Source organism: Saccopteryx bilineata, chromosome 5 (assembly GCF_036850765.1).
Source record: "Saccopteryx bilineata isolate mSacBil1 chromosome 5, mSacBil1_pri_phased_curated, whole genome shotgun sequence".
Taxonomy (NCBI): domain Eukaryota; kingdom Metazoa; phylum Chordata; class Mammalia; order Chiroptera; family Emballonuridae; genus Saccopteryx; species Saccopteryx bilineata.
Genome location: NC_089494.1, coordinates 183,229,227 through 183,249,852, shown reverse-complemented (window position 1 = coordinate 183,249,852; position 20,626 = coordinate 183,229,227). Strand labels below are relative to the sequence as shown.

Below are 20,626 nucleotides of genomic sequence, written 5' to 3'. Positions count from 1 at the left end.
TAGGTTAATCTAGAAAAAGGCAGCTGAGAGGCTGAACTCATCCACTTATGTACTCTTGCAGAGCAAAGGGGATAAAAATTGGAGTTCCAGGTCAGCCAACAGTGTGAATACTGGTACACTACTCCTATGTATGGGCAAAAAAAAAAAAAAAAACTTAAGGGATACACTCTAGAAATGAGGGTGAACCAGAGTAAATAAACCATCCCATATAAATAATTTTTCAAATACAGTGTCTATCTAGCACATAATCAAAGAGGACCAGACATATGAGGAAACAAGACATTGTAAGCAAGAACCAGCACTAAGAACAGGCAACAGCAGCATATCTCCAGATACTGGAATTATTAGAATTGACTCAAAACAGGTATGCTTATTATGTTTAAAAAGTTAAAAGCAAGCTTGAAAAATTTAGAAGGAAACTGAAAACTAAAAAGTGACAGGGCAGATTTGAAAAAACAATTGGGAATTTCTATATTGAAAAATACAATCCAAAATAAGAACCTAATAGATGGTCTTAATGGCAGATTAAATGTAGTTGAATTAGAGAACCAGTGAACTGGAAGATAGATTGAAAGGAAATCCAGAAAGAAAAGAACCAATATACATAAAACAGAATAAGAAGTACAAAGGTTAAAATGAGCAGTTCTCATATAAAGTTTTGGGAGTCCCCAAAAGGGTTGAAGGAGGGTGGAGAGTAGAGGATATATACTTCTTACAAAAATTAGGGGATATTTCAAAATAAATATATGAAGCAATAAAAAAAGCATTTGATTTTTTTATTAAACAAGAATGTCAGCCTGACCAGGCGGTGGTGCAGTGGATAGATCGTTGAACTGGGATGCAGAAGGACCCAGGTTTGAGACCCTGAGGTCTCCAGCTTGAGTGCGGGCTCATCTGGTTTGAGCAAAGCTCACCAGTGTGGACCCATGGTCGCTGGCTCGAGCAAGGGGTCACTCAGTCTGCTGTAGCCCCGGTGGTCAAGGCACATATGAGAAATCAATCAATGAACAACTAAGGAACCACAATGAAGAATTGATGTTTCTCATCTCTCTCCCTTCCTGTCTGTCTGTCCCTATCTGTCCCTCTCTCTGTCTCTGCCAAAAAAAAAAAAAAGGTCAGAAAAGCAAACAAGTCAAAGAAAGTTTTGATTATGCAAATGAGATGCAAAACCAACTTTTATTTCATTGGCGAAAATGCACTATACAGAAGGCTGAAAGTACTGGAGTATCTGCACATTCCCCGATCCCCTAATTTTTGTGAGCAATGTATTTAAACAAATTTGGGTAGAGAGTTTACCAGAAATTATGAAAGATATCAAGATTCAAAAAGCCAAATGCATATAAAACAAAATAAAACGAAATGTACATCTAAACGCATCATATCGAAATTGTAGAAAACCAAAGACAAAAGTCTTAAAGTAGCCAGGAAAAAAATAGCTTACTTAAAGGGCAACAGTTCACTTGACAGCTAACTTATCTGCAGCAACAGCGAAAGCCAGGTGACAGTGAAGCAACGTGTATGCACTGAGAGAAAATAATGCCAACCTGGAATTCTACACTCAGTGAAATACCCTTCAAAACTGAAGGCAAAATAAAGTTATTCTCAGATGAAAAGCTGAGAAAGCCCTCAATCAATTTACCATCACTAAAGGAAATTATAACTGGTGTTTGTCAGCAGAAGGAGAATGTTTCTAGGTTCTAGATGCACAGAAAAGTAAATGCAAAAAACTAGTAAATATGTAAATTTCATGAACATTGAACATATAAAATAATTTTATTTTGAATATATAAAATATATCTTGAATATATAAAATAATAATTTATGATGAAGTTTAAAGTACATATGTATATAATTTAATATATACCACAAAATGAATATATAAAGCTTGGAGGAGGTGAAAGGTGCTTAAGATTCCCAAGACCCTTATATTATATGGAAGAAAATACTGTTAGACTCGATTATTCAAAAATTTTAACTTTTAAGGTGACTACTAAAATAATTTTTAAAACCACATATAACTATTAAACTAATGGAAGGATTTATGGCAGTTGTTTTAAAAGTGCCCCTTCCATCCAGCTCTGGACAGATAGCTCGGTTGGTTAGAGCATCATCCTGAAGTTGAGAGGTTGCCGGTTCGATCCCCAGTCAAGGCACATATAGGAAATGATGTTCCTGTCTCTTTCCTGCTTTCTCCCTTCCCCTCTCTAAAATCAATAAAATATTTGAGTTACTAAATAGCTAGCTAGATAGATAGATACCCCTTCCATCCAAAATAATAGAAGAGAAGAGAGAAAAAGGAACTTGGAACAGAGGATACAAATAGAGCATAAATATACTAGATTTAAGAAAATGTTTCAATAATTATTCACGTAGCCTAAATGCTTTTGTTAAAAATCCAATTGTTGTCCTGGCTGGTTGGCTCAGTGGTGGAGCATCGGCCCGGCGTGTGGAAGTCCCAGATTTGATTCCTGACCAGAGCACACAGGAGAAGTGCCCATCTGCTTCTCCACCCTTCCCCCTCTCCTTTCTCTCTGTCTCTTCGCCTCCCACAGCCAAGGCTCCATTGTAGCAAAAGTTGACCCGGGCGCTGAGGACGGCTCCATGGCCTCTGCCTCTGGTGCTGGAATGGCTCCGGTTGCAGTGGAGCAATGCCCCAAATGGGCAAAGCATTGCCCCTGGGTGGGTATGCCAGGTGGATCCCATTCCGGCGCATGTGGGAGTCTGTCTGTCTGCCTCCCCACTTCTCACTTTGGAAAATACAGATAAAAAAAATCCAGTTGTCAACTAAGTTTTAAAAAACTATACTTTTTAAACAAACAACAGTTTTTAAATATAAGGAGTTTTAAATGGTTGAAAATAAAAGGACTGAAAAAATGTACCATTTAAACATAAAGAAGGCTGAGGTAGTTATATTAATAACCAATAAAAAAAATAACCAATAAAATTGACTTTAAGATTTAAAAACTTGCTAGAGATAAAGAAGTTGACTTCATAGTGGTGCAAGTTCCAATTCATCTGGAAGCTCTAACAATTATACATTACCCCAAAACATATGAAGCAAAAGTATTCAGAACTCTAGGAAGAAATACACAAATACATAAATATTATGGAAGCTTTTAATAGTTCTTTCAGTAATTTCTAGAACAAACTGATTAAAAAAACAATAAGGATATAGAATATATGAACAACATGGATAAGAAAATTAACTTAATGGACATATTTTAGAACTCTATACCCAGCTGCAGAGCCCTTTCTTTTAAGTACACATAAAAAATTTAAAAATATATACAGCCTGACCAGGCGGTGGCGCAGTGGATAGAGCATCGGACTGGGATGCGGAGGATCCAGGTTCAAGACCCCGGGTTTGCCAGCTTGAGCGCAGGCTCATCTGGCTTGAGCAAAAAGCTCACTAGCATGGACCCAAGGTCATTGGCTTGAGCGGGGGGTTACTCAGTCTGCTGAAGGCCCGCGGTCATGGCACATATGAGAAAGCAATCAATGAACAACTACAGTGTCGCAACGAAAAACTGATGATTGATGCTTCTCATCTCTGTTCCTGTCTGTCTGTCCCTATCTATCCCTCTATCTGACTCTCTCTCTGTCCCTGTAAAAAAATTAAACACACACACACACACACACGACATGGAAAAAGTTTCAGCAAATTCAAAGGATTGCAACCTTACCAAGTATGTTCTCTGACTTAAGTGAATTGTCTAATAATGAGATAACCAGGAAATCCTGTATGTTCAGATTTTTAAAATATGCTGCCAATACCTCAGAGGTCAAAGAAGAAACATGATGGAAATTAGGAAATGTTCTAATTATGAAAATGGAAATACTGTTTCAAATCTTATCTAATATAGGTAAAACTGTACTTAGAGGGGATTTTTTTGTTTTAAATGAATATATTAGAAAAGTAAAAGCAATGAGCTTAGTATTCATCTCAGAAATTTATGGAAAAGAAAACAAATGAAACCAAAGAACATAGAAAGAGGAAAATCTAAAGAGCTGAAATTAGTAAAATAGAAAATACATAATGGATCTAGTAGTATATTTAAAATTGATCCTCATAACAAATTGGACTTATTCTGAACGTGCGGAAATAGTTTAACATTCAAAGTACAATTTTTCAAGGCAGTTCAAAGCTCAGGTAGCTATAACTTAGAGCAGAAATATTCTCTTTCAAAATATGTCTACATGAAGCTCTTCTGTATATAATCAGTGTACGTGATCTGTGCAACACATTAAAACTTGGAGAGTTTACACTCAAAAATATTCAAAATGCAATTAATATATTCTGTTGCATTAAACTTATTAAAAGGAAGAAATTATATGATCTTTTTATATTCAGAAAAGCATTTGATACAATAAACTATGCATTTATGATTTTTTTATTTTTTTAGCGAGAGAGAGACAGTAAGGGAGAGAGATGAGAAGTATCAGCTTGTAGTTGTGGCACTTTAGTTCTCATATGTGTCTTGATCAGGGGCCTCCAGCCAAACCAGTGACCCCTTGCTCAAGCCAGTGAACCTTGGGCTCAAACTGGCAACCCTGCACTCAAGCTGGTGAGCCTGCACTCAAGCCGTTGAGCCTGAGCTCCAACCCTAGAGTTTCGAACCTGGGACCTCAGTGTCCCAGGTCAATGCTTTTGTTCACTGCACCACCACCACTCAGGTGCATTCATGATTTTTAAAAACTTGTAAAGCAGCACTAGTACAGAATGAAAAGGATATATACAGAAGCCTACAGAAACATAGTGGTGAAACAAAATGCATTTCCTTTGAGATTGGGAGATTACATGATCATTTAGACAGAACTGGGGAATGGGTTAAGAAAGTCATCGTACACTTGAAGAGGAATATAAGGATAACAAAAATTAAGTCAGTTTAAATAAAAAAGGATCATCCATACTTCTGTTCATTATTGTATGAACTAGTGCAATAGAGTAAGAAAGAAAAGACATGGGAAAAAATAAAATATTTATAGATGATATGATTATGTATGCCAAAAATTCAAAAGAATACAGATCAGGTTTTTTTCTCTAATATCTAGCATCTTTATTAACTTTTATTATAATTAAAGATTTCTTATGGATTGTTTTGATTTTATATATCATCTGCAAACAATTCAAATTCTCTCTCTACCTTTCCAATTTATATTTTTTCTTATTTTATTGCACTTGTTTAGACCTCCAGTATAATAGAATACTATAGAAGTAATGATAATACACTACTTTATTTCTTAATTCTTTTCCTCAATTATTTTTTCTTTGATCTTTAATAATGGCAGGGTAGCTTGTATCAAACAAAACCTACCTGCTGATGACAATTATAGATCATAGACAAAATGTTAAAATAACTGTATAATGTCCTTAGAGGGTAACCAAAAGCAGTAAGAAATTCAGGGTATATAAACCTTGGAAGAGCAGAAGTAAACTCTGTGAGATGCACGTTTAACCAGCTTTTCCCCTAAAGGTACTTCCCAGATTGTCTAGAGCAGGGGTCCCCAAACTTTTTACACAGGGGGCCAGTTCACTGTCCCTCAAACTGTTGGAAGGCCGGACTATAAAAAAAACTATGAACAAATCCCTATGCACACTGCACATATCTTATTTTAAAATAAAAAAACAAAATGGGAACAAATACAATATTTAAAATAAAGAACAAGTAAATTTAAATCAACAAACTGACCAGTATTTCAATGGGAACTATGGGCCTGCTTTTGGCTAATGAGATGGTCAATGTCCGGTTTCATATTTGTCACTGCTAGCCATAACCCAGATCAGTTTTTAAAAATTTATCAAAATTAGATTGCTTGCCTGGTGGCGCAGTGGATAAAGTGTCAACCTGGAAATGCTGAGGTCGCCGGTTCCAAACCCTGGGCTTGCCTGGTCAAGGCACATATGGGAGTTGATGCTTCCTGCTCCTCCCCCCTTCTCTCTCTCTGTCTCCCCTCTCTATAATGAATAAATAAAAAAAATAAAAAAATAAAAAATAAATTAGATTGCTTGCCAAAACAAAATCCAGACCAAAAAGTCAAAACACTATATTACTGTATATCAGCAAAAAGAAAAAATGTATTTTAAAAAAATTTGCTTGCCATTGTATAAAATATCAAATATTTTAAGAATGCACCAATAAATGATGTTTAAGATCTCTGTAGAAAATAATCAAGAAAAATTAAAGATCTAAATAAATGGAGGCCTGTATCACTTTCATAGATTGGACATTTCAATGTTCTAATGATGCTGTATCTCCCCATCTTGAGCTGTAGACTTAATGAAGTTCTAATCAAAATCCCAAAGACCGGGAATAGCCATGACACTGTGAAAGAGAACAAGGTTGCAGAATTGTCTTACTGCATAATAATAATTAAACATTTATTGTGATAGAACTACAGTAGTTACAGGACAGTGTGACAGTAATGCAGGGATGGAGAAGAAGACCAGTAGAACATGATAGCCCAGAAACAGCTACATTAAGAGATATTTTATTAGGGGGTAAAAAAGAAGTTGCTGTAAAACAATATGGAAAGTATAGTTATTTCAGTAAACAATGCTAGAAATATGGAAAAAAATAAAATTGGAGAGACACATATATGCCCCCCACCTCATACTACCGTATATTAAAAAAATTAATTTCAGATAGGTTATTGCCCTAAATGAAAGTTGTTTATCTTAAAATATAAGGTAGGAGAGTATCATCATGGCCTCGGAATACAGCAAGTTTTCTTCGGTCACAAAGAACTCTAACCAAAAAGGAAGAATCTGATCAATTTGCTTATTTTAGAAGTAAAATATTCCATTACTCAAGATACCATTAAGAGTTAAAAGGAAGCCCTGGCTGGTTGGCTCAGTGGTAGAGCGTCGGCCTGGCGTGCAGAAGTCCTGGCTTCGATTCCCAGCCAGGGCACACAGGAGAAGTACCCATCTGCTTCTCTACCCCTCCCCCTCTCCTTCCTCTCTGTCTCTCTCTTCCCCTCCCACAGCCAAGGCTCCCTTGGAGCAAAGTTGGCCCGGGCGCTGGGGATGGCTCTATGGCCTCTGCCTCAGGCGCTAGACTGGCTCTTGTCGCAACAGAGCTATGCCTTGGATGGGCAGAGCATTGCCCCCTGGTGGGCATGCCGGGTGGATCCTGGTCGGGCGCATGCGGGAGTCTGTCTGACTGCCTCCCCATTTCCAGCTTCAGAAAAATACAAAAAAAACCCAAAAAACAAAAAAAGAGTTAAAAGGAAGACAGTGGGTGAGAGAAGACATTTATAACACATACACACATACACATAACCAAGAGAAGGCTTATGTGTAAAATATATGAAACATTTACACACGTCATTACAAAAAATGTAGAAAACCCAGTGGGAAAAATGTGTAAAAGATTTGAGTAAGCACTTGACAAAAGATGAAATCCAAATGGCTAATAAACATGTAAAAATATCCTCAATTTATTAATAAACAAGGAATGCAAAATAAAAACTATTTACCGACTAGCAGGTCTGATAATACCTAGCAATAAAGCTGTGTAGCAGTGGAGACTCATCCAGTGCTGGTGGGATGTAAATTGGTGCCCTTTAGAAAGCAGTATTTACTGAATGGGAGATACACATTCCTCTCTTAGGAAATATACCCAGAAATATATGCACCAGGAACCATTACAGGAATGTTCATAGCATTATTCATAATGATGAAAATGGTAACTCATTCATTAACAGTAGCATTAATAAATCATGGTGTATTTACAAAATGGAAAGATACATAGTTAAGAAAAGCAATGAAGACATCTAAATCCAATTGTTTAGATGAATTCTAAACATATGAACAGGAAGAAAACTAACTGAAAAATATGTATTGTAAGATTTTGTATATAAAGTTAAAAACAAGGTAAAATTAAATTGTAGATTTTTTGTTTGTATTTTTCTGAAGTTGGAAACGGGGAGGCAGTCAGACAGACTCCCACATGCGCCCGACCGGGATCCACCCGGCACGCCCACCAGGGGGCAATGCTCTGCCCATCTGGGGTTTCGCTCTGTTGCAGCCAGAGCCATTCTAACGCCTGAGGCAGAGGCCACAGAGCCATCCTCAGCACCCGGGCCAACTTTGCACCAATGGAGCCTTGGCTGCGGGAGGGGAAGAGAGAGACAGAGAGGAAGGAGAGGGGGAGGGGTGGAGAAGCAGATGGGCACTTCTCCTGTGTGCCCTGGCTGAGAATCGAACCCGGGACTCCCGCACTCCAGGCCAATGCTCTACCACTGAGCCAATCGGCCAGAGCCTTAAATTGTAGATTTTAAGAGTGATTATTTGGTGAAAACAGTAAAAGAAAGTATTGGAGTGATTACCATAAAAGTCAGGGAAGTGATTTGAGAGAGACAGGGAGGGATTTGTGATAGGAAAATGCAGTTCACAGAAGAGCTTCCTGCCTTGTTAACTTTTTTTTTTAAATTTTTCCATTGATGAGAGAGAAAGGAGGGAGGGAAGGAGAGAGAGAAAAAGAATCATCAACTCATTGTTCCAGTTAGTTGTTCCACTTAGTTGTATTTTTATTGAATTGCTTCTCATATGTACCCTGACCGGGGATCAAACCCGTGGCCTCCGTGCACTGGAACAGTGCTTTATTCACTGAGCCACCTAGCCAGGGCTGATAGTGAATTTCTTTAGGTGGCAGTTACATGGTTATTGGCTTATTAATTATTAAATGCATATTTTATATACTTTTCTGCATTTAGGGAATTTTTTTTCTGTTAGAAGACATTTTAAAATACATACAGATATATATATATATATATATATATATGCGGGAGGGGAATATATATACACACACATATACGCGCAAAGGCTAGGGATAAAGGTAGATGCCTCAGGCAGAAAAATACTGACAGGTGTGTGCTGGACTCTGTGGTGGCAGAACGCCTTGCTAGTCCTCCTTAATAAGGTTATTTAAGTCTCCCACACACATATGTGATTACAGTCAAACTGTGAGAGGAGCTGTGAACTTTAATCTTGACACATTTCTAATTTCTTAAATGCCTTAGACCTTATTCTTTAGGGAGAAATTTGGTTTTTATCTCATATGGTAGTTTGGCCAAATGAAATTTTTATTGTGATCTTCAGTCAATATTTACGCCGGAGAATTACCTGTAATCTGCCTTGCAGTATTTTGAAATAACATTTTTATTTCTTGTTTCTCCTCCACCACCTTCACTCCTCTTTTATAATTGTGCAGTAGATTGAATGATAGTTTTGAAAACCTGTTTCTAGACTATCCTTAGCATATCACCTTTGGTTTTCCTTATATGCAAAGGAAAGTGATTCCAACATTTAAATTGGGATTTTGTATAAGTCAGGGTTTCTTAGTATTTTTAAGGCTTTTTCATCACGGCTTTCAGTTCTAGTTACAGCACATTTCTAGCCCTAGCATTCCGTAACCAAGGAAACGCCCTACTTTCAGCATGGCCCAGTACAAATGTACCTTCTAAAAAAATATTACAGGTTGAATATGCTGTGTATTCTGAGATGATATTCTAAGATTAGTGGTCCTGGTAGTAACAAAAAACAAAACAAAAATAACACATTAAAATTGATTATCTGAAGTGTAAAACAGTATTTTTTTCTCTGAAATAAACTGAAACTACTATTGCTGTAGATATGTGAATAGAGAGCTTAAGGAAGGCAGTAAGATAAAATCCAACTGAAAAATAAAGCTTAAGTTTAAAAACATCTTAATATTTAAGAAATTTTTAAATATTAACATCTTTAATATATTTGCTGTATAGCAAATGTATTTCTAAGTGGTATTGGGTATACCCAAAGCATTTAGGTAGGCCAGGTTAGATTAAAATACAAAGATGAGTGAGGTATATATAGTAGCTGTTCTAATGGAAGGGACAGATACAGATGTGAATATAAAATCTTCAGTGATATTAGTTCTATAATGCAAAAATGTTTAATAAGTTATAGGGTGGTACAAACAAAATTGATTTGATATGGGAGAATTTGCTATGAAGATAATTTTTAAAAATATAATTGGGATGTAAATTCTCTCTCTCAGATTCCTTGTTTTATTGGTTATCCATCAGAAAGTTTGAAAGTTATTTTTTCCTTTTACCTTACATTATGGAAGTTTTAAAATATATTCAGATGTAGAGAATATAGTATAATGAACCACCACATATTCATAACCCAAGAAAGTTTCAAATTAATGAAACCTGAAGCTTTTTTTTTTTTTTTGACAGAGACAGAGTCCAAGAGAGGGATATATAGGGACAGACAGACAGGCAGGAAGGGAGAGAGATGAGAAGTATCAATTCTTTGTTGCAGCACCTTAGTTGTTCAGTGATTGCTTTTTCATATGTGCCTTGACCAGGCGGCTACCATACAGTGAGTGACCCCTTGCTTAAGCTGATGACATTGGACTCAAGCCAGAAACCTTGGGTTTTAAGCCAGCGACCTTTGGGCTCAAGCCAGTGGCCATGGGGTCATGTCTATGATCCCGCATTCAAGCCAATGACCCCTTGCTCAAGCTGGTGAGCCCGCACTCAACCCTGTGACCTCAGGGTTTTGAACCTGGGTCCTCCGCATCCCAGTCTGACGCTCTATCCACTGCGCCATCACCTGGTCAGGCTGCAGGTTTTTTTTAAAAACATGACTTTCACAATTCAGAAAGTTACAGATTTGTTAACTACCCTAGAAAGAGAACATTTATACAAATATGAATCCAAATATACTTGATATAGTTTAAAATTTACCAGTAGCTCTTTACTTTTAAATAACTTTGTACTCAAACTCCATTAATGAATATATTTTAACTTTATGTAACAGTTATGTGTGTTTTATTTTAAACAATGTGGGATATCTTATGGTATTGACGTTTAAACATGAACTCAATGTCTAGAATAACAGTGAAGTGATACTACATACTGTTAGAGCTGAGATTCAGTTTGTTTAGATGCTGGCAGACACTGAAAGGTAACATCATTTGAAACAGAAAAACAATGCTTTTCTGTATTTAGGCTGCACTGAGACACTTTTTGAAACTGAAATCTTCGATGGTGTGTTATCTATATAGTATACATTGTCTTGGTTTCTTGTAATTCCTCATAATGGATTGCTTGTCCCAGGACTCCTGTTTATTCTCAAGTTTTGGTTATTTTGTTCACATTATTCTTTAGATGCTATTAAACTACAGCTGGTTGAAGCAGGCTTGGTAGAATGTCTGCTAGAGATTGTTCAGCAGAAAGTGGATAGTGACAAAGAGGATGATATTGCTGAGCTCAAAACTGCTTCCGATCTAATGGTTTTATTACTTCTTGGAGGTGAGTTGTAATTTACCAACCAAAAACATGGTTATCGGATTCTTAAAAATGTATTGTCTCTTTTGTAAACACTCTATTGAGCATTTTCTCATTTTCCTAGTCTGGGTGATAGGATGATTTTGAAATCTTAAACATTCGGAGAGGGCTAGAGATAATAAGCCTGGGAAAGAGGAGTCTTCACTATCTTTCATTCTTTAAAGAGCTGTCATATAGAAGAGACTGCTATGACACCAAGGGACTATCAGCCAGATGGGTACTTGGGACTTAGGCTAGAAAAAATCTAAAGTCTCTTGTCCATTTGCCACTAAAAGTTTATTAGAAGAAGTTATTACTTTTTTCCTTATAAATTATATGGTTTTTGAAGTTTGTAGTTTCCCAGTTGGATATTCACTTAGAAATGTGGATTTGTTACTCGTAATTATTTTCCTCTTTTCTGTTTGTTTCATTTATCTCCAGATGAATCTATGCAGAAATTATTTGAAGGAGGAAAAGGTAATGTTTTTCAAAGGGTGCTGTCCTGGATTCCATCAAATAACCACCAGCTACAGCTTGCTGGAGCATTGGCAATTGCAAATTTTGCCAGAAATGGTAAGCATATTTTTTGTAATCAGATGGTCTATATTTTTAAATTTTCTTTGACATTACCTATACTAAAACTGAACAGTTTTGAATTGTGTGTAGTATGTATGTATACTGCTACCTTAATTTTTCAGAGACCTGGAATATTCATAGTGACTTTCCTAACAAATTATATGTTTTATGCAGTTCAGCTAAGTTCTAGCAGTTTAAAGATCATGGATGGTGATCAGGAAGTCCTTTGAGTACTGTGCACTTCAGAGGTTGATAAACTTGAGTCTCATTCTAATAAACATCTGATTTGGAAGGATATTCTCTCTTGCCTGGTGATTTTATTTTGGATTTAATGATCTGAGTTTTCATTGTAGGGTTATCATGCCTCGATTTATACTTTTATACCTACAAAACTTAAGTGGGGGTAATACTCTGGTTTGGAGTAGAATATTTAATTTAGCTTAGTATTTCAGAGGCAGCAGACCTCCACGTTTACTTTCGAAGTCTGGCACTCCTGCTGTTAGTCTCGATGCTCACACTGTGTCTCAGAAATACGGGTTACTTTTGTGTTTGGTTTGATTTTATTGTACTATGAACTGTTGTTATATTATGACGGATGACATACTTACTCCATTTTCACTCTCTTCTTTTGGGGAACCATCACTACTTAATGATGTAATTAAGAATGGAAAAATATTGATAATTATTGAATTAAATGTAGGGTAAATGGTGGTTCATTTTAATACTGTTTTTTAAATGTTCCAAAAATTCTATCATTGAAAAATAAGTATCAGCCATGATAACAAAATGTAAAATACTGTCTCTGTAACATTGGCAGAACTCAGGCATACTTCTCTACTGCTAGATATTTTAAGCATGTGGTTTCTACTTATTCATCTTCTGACATATTATCAGTGTAAGCTAGAGAGTTTTCTTATTTTTAAAATTTAGTCTATTTTAAGAATCTTTATAATTGGACTTCTCGCACATTAAAAAAAAATTAGAAATCTAATGGAAGAGTTAGAATTCATTCTATTTCCCTATGGTTCCATTTTCACCAATATAACTAAGGGTGGGCATTAGTATTACAAAATACTTATAGATGTTTGTGCAGAGGAATAAAAAAATGCTTTATTTTGTTCAGATGGCAATTGTATCCATATGGTCGACAATGGAATCGTAGAAAAACTGATGGACTTACTGGACAGACACGTAGAAGATGGCAATGTCACAGTGCAGCACGCGGCACTGAGTGCTCTCAGAAACCTGGCCATTCCAGGTAAGGCTGCAGGATGGAAAGCAAGTGTGTAAGAAATAAAATCTATTGTTCGTAAGATATTTACTTAATGTGATTTGTAGACCTTCCTTGACCAAGAAAAAATGTCTTCAAATTGTTTACATTTTTTTAACTGAGAAATGGAGATAAATTAGTTTTCTGAAACTGCAAGCATAATCTTTGCCTTTTTAAGGTAATTCAAATAATTCTATTACCTTTTGTGAACTCAGGATTTTCATTGTATTATATAGTTAAGCTTTTTAAATCACTTTCAGTTTAGGTAAAATGATGGCATCAATTAACAGAGTCCCCTAAATGTGTCCTTTTGGATTAAAGGCTTTTGAGCCATGAAATCACATTATTGTGGGAAATAATACTACAGAAGGTGATTTAAACTATTCTTTTATTCTACTTTCTAAAAATAAATTTCTGCTTAGGTGAAATAGTATAACAATATGAAGATATAATCTGTATAAGATTAGTTTGGTTCATATACAAGATAATGTTGTTTATTGATATCTATACATCCATATGAACACCGCTGGGTCAAGAACAGCTAAAAAGAAATGTAGTGAAGTTGAGGAATAATTGTGGTTTTCATGAATAAGAAGGCAACATTGTCAAATTTCCTTTACATATTATGTAAGTAAGTGTTTGAAGGTTACTTTTGATTTTGTATGTTATGCTCCTATAGACAAAAAGGATAAGATTTTTTTTAATAGAAAAACATGAAACATGGGGCCTTAAAGATAATAAGACTCTCAATAACTGTGTGCTGAAATGAATTATTATCGTTAAGAATGCTAACACCATTTTAACCATAGTCTCTTTTTTTCTCTTTCTCTAGTTGTAAATAAAGCAAAGATGTTATCAGCTGGGGTCACAGAGACAGTTTTGAAATTCCTTAAATCTGAAATGCCCCCGGTTCAGTTCAAACTTCTGGGAACATTAAGAATGTTAATAGATGCACAAGGTAAAAGAAATGCTTCCCCATGGTGCACTTTCTGGGATTATGGTCTCAGTGTACCTCTGGTTGAAAAAGAACTTGTTTTTAGTTTTGAGAATTATGTAATCATAAAAATTAATAGCAAATAAAGACAAAAAGAGACTGGTTTTAGAACCCATTCATTAATTCCCATCCTTGTTATAATTGACTTTGTTCTGTTGTCTTGTTTTGTTTTTGTGACAGAAAGCAAGACAGACAGTGACAGAGAGACAGGAAGGGAGAGAGATGAGAAGCATAAATTCTTTGTTGCAACACCTTAGTTCATTTGATTGCTTTCTCATATGTGCCTTGACTGGGGGCTCCAGCAGAGCAAGTGACCCTTTGCTCAAGCCAGCAACCTTGGGCTCAAGCCAGCAACCTTTGAGCTCAAGCCAGTGACCATGGGATCATGTCTGTGATTCCACGCTCAAGCCGGCGACCTCAGGATCTTGAACACGGGCCCTCTACGTCCCAGTCCGACATTCTATTCACTGCGTCACCACCTGGTCAGGCTATAATTGACTTTAAATGGAAACTATATTGCATCCCTCTATATATTCTTAGTTTTAGGTTGATTTATTAACAGTTCCTCATGGTTTTTGTTTTAGCATTCCATACCCATTTTTACCTTGTCTTCAGACGCATCAGTCAATTTTGAAAAAAATTAGTTTTGCACACAGGGAGATCATTTTTCTGTGTACAGAAACAGCAATGAAAACCACTCCTTGGAATGAATTATATTTATTTCTAAATTCTAAAAGCCTTTCTATTTATTGATTCCTTAGAGTCCTTCTATAAACCCTTTGTTAATAGTTTGACAGAGTACTAACATACTATTGATACTAGGCTGACCTGAAGGAATATGAAATTGCTTATTTTTGTATTTTGTATGAAAGTCCACAACTTTATAGGAAACACCAAATAGTCCGTCAGATATGAAGTACTGTATTTGCAGTTCTTGTTCTAATAAAATCATGTCATGTCTCTTAAGCATGTAATTTTCTTGCACTCTTACATCCTTACCAGTTATTTCAGCTGATTGCCTGTCAGATTCATTCCTTTGTGGTCTGCCTTCTTTCCTATAGCAGAAGCTGCTGAACAGCTGGGAAAGAATGTGAAATTAGTGGAGCGCTTGGTGGAATGGTGTGAAGCCAAAGATCACGCTGGTGTCATGGGAGAGTCAAACAGATTGCTTTCCGCCCTCATACGACACAGTAAATCAAAAGTAAGTTCCAGAGAAAACCATTAACTAAAAACTTTTGAGTGGCCTTTTTGGAAAACCAGTATCATGGATTCTACATTAATCAAAAATTCTGAAAGAAGTAATTGAAGACTGAGCTTTTTTTTTTCTATTATTTTCTGTAATAAGAGTAAGAATTTGGAATCCAACAGAAATGAGTTCAGACTTTATAGGCGCTATATACTAAATCAAGTGTCTTCACATCTTAGTATCTAGCTAATAAGATTTTCTGTGAACATAAAAAGTAATACCTATTGGCTACCCAGGACAATGTCCAGTGTTTAGTTGTTGCTCCATTCAGGGTAGCTATTAGTATTACTAATTCTTTTTGTCATATGACACAAGTACAATGCTTCATTTATCTTTTATCACTCACCCTGTCAAGCAAAGCAACTCTATAAAGTAGCTATTCAATAGCATTTATTGAAGTAGGAGGAGAGAGGACAGGCATTTTAGATGGAATATTCTAGAAAAGTGAGATGGAAACAGAATCTATGCTTAGACTTAAGAGGAGGCTGTTTCTGCTATACAAATTTCCTTCAAAAACAACTGCCACCAAGTAACCAGTATGTTAAGAGGCTTTCTTTTAACTATACAAGACTTTAAAAGATATATTTTTGCTTTCTAAAAGAGGTTGATGGAAAAAGACTTATTAGATGCAGGAACACAGCTACCATAAAAACTCAGTACTTGGACTCTATTGATTTAGAATGTTTGATGACTAAACAAGTTTGGTCTCAAAGCAAACATACTGTCTATAAATAGCTTTCTTAAAAATTTACATAGACGGAAGCATAATGGAAACCCTTTTTTCTAATATTTTAGCCAATTAATTCAAAAAATACTTCTAATTACAATTAGTTTTGTGTCATTGAAGCTAACTTGGACAGGCTGCTTCTTTATCTAACCTTTGTTATATATTCCTGTAGGTGCTCTTCCTGTAATAACTGTAGTGAGATACAACGTTATAGATGAAGTCACTGAAGTGCAGAGAGGGTCAGTAATTTGCTCACAGTGTTGGTGACAGGAGTTATTCACTCCCTTTATATGTAATCCAGTTTCATCAGATCCAACAAAGGATAAAGCTACCAAATACTTTACCAGGAGAATCTGAAAAGCAATACTTGATGCTATAATAAAATTTTGAAGGGGAAAAAAAAAAAACATTTTTGTTATTATCGCAAGTTTAATTCTCTTTTGTTGATCCTGTGGTAAGTTAACATTTGGGTCAATGGTCCTTGTATTTCTTTGACTTTGGTATCTTCTGGGACTTTCTGTTTCTTGATATGAACTGCAGTGGTCTTTTTCACTTAGGTAATTTAAGTTATCTTTTGATAGACTTATTTAATGCTAAAAGCTTCTTCTGTACAGAAAAAAATTATGAAATGTAATGATTCATACAGGACACTGTCAGAAAACCATTCAACTTAACAGTGAATTGAATGATTATAATGTAGCTTTTTTATGTTTAAATTTAAAGTTTGTAATTATGTGATATTTATTTATTGTAGGATGTAATTAAAACCATTGTACAGAGCGGTGGCATCAAACATTTAGTTACCATGGCAACTAGTGAACATGTAATAATGCAGAATGAAGCCCTTGTTGCTTTGGCACTAATAGCAGCTTTAGAATTGGGTAAGTACCGTAGTGACAAACTTACTTTCTCCTATTTTTATCTTGGATGAAAGGAAGCACAGAAGTGGAATAGAAGTTAGACAGAACCTTGACTAGAAGCCAGTGTGTCTATGCCTATTATACCTATGTATGAGTCTATGGAGAATCATACTCTACAGATCCTCACAGCTGCTGTCCCTTTTGGTTGTGCTTTTTGGTAACATCTTTAGGGCAATGCTTTAAGGTTAGTTTGACTTAAATGTTATCTCAAATTATAAGCACTTAGGGAATACAGAAACATTTTCAGGAGGCCTCAGATAAATGAAACAATTTTTAGAATGCAACTGCTGGTTACAATTTGCTACTTTTCCAGTGATCCAGATCTTCTCTTCCATCTCTACTACTAAATTCTCTCTTTCTAACCGTCTATCACTGTGGTTTCTGTTGCTTTGCCTTCATTTTAAATTCTCACCTTTTGTGTCATTCTTCTGTGTGTTTTGCATTCACAGTTCTTCAAAACCAGAGTTTAAATGATTCAGTCAGTCGACACTATCTCATAGGCAGCTAGCTTATGGGTAGCTACCTTTGTCTTAAGAACCAATCTCTGATGTAGTTATCTGGGCGACAATCAGTGTCACATGGCCTGTGGTTAAGGCCTGAGGCTGCCTTACACAAAGGAGGACTATACTTAATGTCCTGTCCAGTTCAAAGCATTTTGGGTGAATACTGTTAACTGATCACCTGAATTTCCACTGGTGACTTCTGTCCATAATCCTCACTGTGGAGGAAGTGGACCCATCAACCCCTAGCCCAGGAAGGAGAAACCAAAGATAAACATACCTTCCTCCAGTGTCAGATTTACTCAGATTTGAGGTAGGAGAAATTTGAATTTTTGTCCTCGTAAAGGGTTGGGAATTTTAAAACAATATATTATTTTTTTTAAATCATATGTATAAGTAGGATGTAAATATTTTTTAATTTTAAGGATAAAAGAAGAGGCTTCAAGACAATGTATGCTTACTCTGAGTGATGTTTGTTTATAGCTAGGGAGGCTGTGAAGGTCAGTTTGAGTTCTGGCCTAACCTATGGTTCCCACACGGTGTGAGTAAGTTATGAGAGTCACTCGAAGTCCAGATCCTTTAAAGGGTGGAAGCTGTGAAGGAGGGCTGGGAGTTGGTCAGAACATCAATTACCAAACTGTGTTCATAGCATAATTTTAAATGGCTTGAAATAATGTAGCACTTTCAGCATATCCTTGACTTCGAGCCTGGGGTGAATCTGGTTTTGTGCCGTATCTCCCAAACAGGCTATAATTTTGTCAGCTTCCTGATAGCTGAGTATTTGCGTGCATCTGGTTACCTTTCCATAGAACTATATAAAATGGCAATAATACCTTTTTTTTATTATTATTGCCTAGTGTTTCCTAGGCTCCTCAAGCTTAAGATATAAAAATAAACCTCCGCTATCTTTATAATGCACAATACACTTTGAAAACCATATTTTTCAGTCTTATTCCCTTATAGGCCATTTGATATTAAGGAGTTATTACTATAAAATTTTTTTGCATAACTTTTAAGAGTCCTTATCTTTTTTCTTAATAGATAATTATAGATTCATATATAGTTTCAAAAAATATTGCAGACTGATACTTTGTATATTGTGTCCAGTTTCTCCCAGTGGTAACATTTCGCAAAACTATAAATAGTATAATATTTCAAACTGATATTATTTACCTATTTTATTTAGCTTTCCCAGTTTTACTTATACTCATTAGTATGTATGTTTAGTTCTAGGTAGTTTTTTACATGTGTAGGTTTGTGTATCTACCATCACAGTCCAGATACTGACTAGTTCTCACACCACAGTGATCCCTCCATTTATAACTGCATCACCCACCTCTTGCCCCTACCTCCATGCTATTCCTAATCCCTGGAAATCACCCATCTGTCCTTCCTTTCTAAATGTTTTTAGTTTTTTACTGTTATGTAAATAGATTCAATAGTATGTGATCTTTTAGAATTGGCTTCCTTAGCTCAGCATACTTGCTTAAAGAGTCATCAGATTTGTCTTGTGTCTTGGTGGTTTTTTATTGCTGAATAGTAGTCCGTGGTATGTACATACCGCAATTTGTTTAACCATGCACCTGTTGAAGGACATCTGGCTGATTCCAGTTTGAGTCTTTTAAAAATAAGGTTGCAGTGAACATTCACATATAGGTTTTTATGTGAACATAAATTTTAATGTCTCTGGATAAATACCTTGGAATGCATTGCTGGGTTATATGGTAACTGCATGTTTAATTCTTTTTTTTTTTTTTTGTATTTTTTTTGTGTGTTTTTTTTTGTATTTTTTCTGAAGCTGGAAACGGGGAGAGACCGTCAGACAGACTCCTGCATGCGCCGGACCGGGATCCACCCGGCACGCCCACCAGGGGCGATGCTCTGCCCCTCCGGGGCGTCGCTCTGCCGCGACCAGAGCCACTCTAGCGCCTGGGGCAGAGGCCACAGAGCCATCCCCAGCGCCCGGGCCATCTTTGCTCCAGTGGAGCCTTGGCTGCGGGAGGGGAAGAGAGAGACAGAGAGGAAGGAGGGGGGGGTGGAGAAGCAAATGGGCGCTTCTCCTATGTGTCCTGGCCGGGAATCGAACCCAGGTCCCCCGCACGCCAGGCCGACGCTCTACCGCTGAGCCAACCAGCCAGGGCCCATGTTTAATTCTTAAAGAAACTGGCAAACTGTCTTTCAGAGAGGCTGTGGAATTTTACATCCCACTACCATGGTCTAAATGATTAGTTTTCTCTGCATCCTCACTGACATTTGGCATTGTCACTATGTTTTCATTTTAGTCGTTCTCATAGAGAGAGATATCTATCTCATTGTGGTCTTAATATACATTTTTTAAATTGTAATGATGTTGAACATCTTTTCATATGCTTATTTTCCATTTTATATATATATATTCTTTAGTTAAAATGCCAGTTTGTCTTTTTTGCTCATTATCTAACTTTTTAATTATTAAGTTTTGAGATTTCTTTATATATTTTTTTAAGTTTTATAGTTTTTTTTTTTCCTGTATTTTTCTGAAGCCGGAAACGGGGAGAGACAGTCAGTCAGACTCCCGCATGCGCCCGACTGGGATCCACCCGGCACGCCCACCAGGGGGCAACGCTCTGCCCACCAGGGGGCGATGTTCTGCCCCTCCGGGGCGTCGCTCTGTTGCGACCAGAGCCACTCTAGTGCCTGGGGCAGAGGCCGAGGAGCCATCCCCAGCGCTTGGGCCATCTTTGCTCCAGTGGAGCCTCAGCTGTGGGAGGGGAAGAGAGAGACGGAGAGGAAGGAGAGGGGGAGGGCTGGAGAAGCAGATGGGCGCTTCTCCTGTGCCCTGGCCGGGAATCGAACCCGGGACTTCTGCATGCCAGGCTGACGCTCTACCACTGAGCCAACTGGCCAGGGCCTAGTTTTATAGTTTTTACCTATGAGTAATTGCCAGCAACATTTGTTGAGGAGGCTACATTTCCTCAATTTGATTTTGAACCTTTATCACAGATCAATTAAGCATATTTGTGTGGGTCTATCTTGGTGGTTCTATATTCAGTTCCTATGATCTATATATCTGTCAGCCAATAATACCATACTGT

General features: G+C 36.7%; 1 protein-coding gene across 7 annotated transcripts in view; it reads left to right on the top strand.

The window, feature by feature from the left end:
* Positions 1–20,626, top strand: part of RAP1GDS1 (Rap1 GTPase-GDP dissociation stimulator 1) — a 151,130-nt gene that overhangs the window by 115,671 nt on the left and 14,833 nt on the right. For 6 of the 7 annotated variants that reach the window (XR_010731920.1, XM_066280254.1, XM_066280257.1 and 3 more), the window contains 6 exons: positions 11,161–11,304; positions 11,761–11,892; positions 13,019–13,153; positions 13,998–14,123; positions 15,221–15,360; positions 16,887–17,013. Coding sequence is in view for 6 of the 7 variants with exons in the window: in XM_066280254.1 (XP_066136351.1) it covers positions 11,161–11,304; positions 11,761–11,892; positions 13,019–13,153; positions 13,998–14,123; positions 15,221–15,360; positions 16,887–17,013 (804 nt within the window). In the remaining variant the exon portion in view is untranslated. The remainder of the gene's footprint in view (positions 1–11,160; positions 11,305–11,760; positions 11,893–13,018; positions 13,154–13,997; positions 14,124–15,220; positions 15,361–16,886; positions 17,014–20,626) is intronic. The other variant, XM_066280255.1, reaches the window with a different exon arrangement.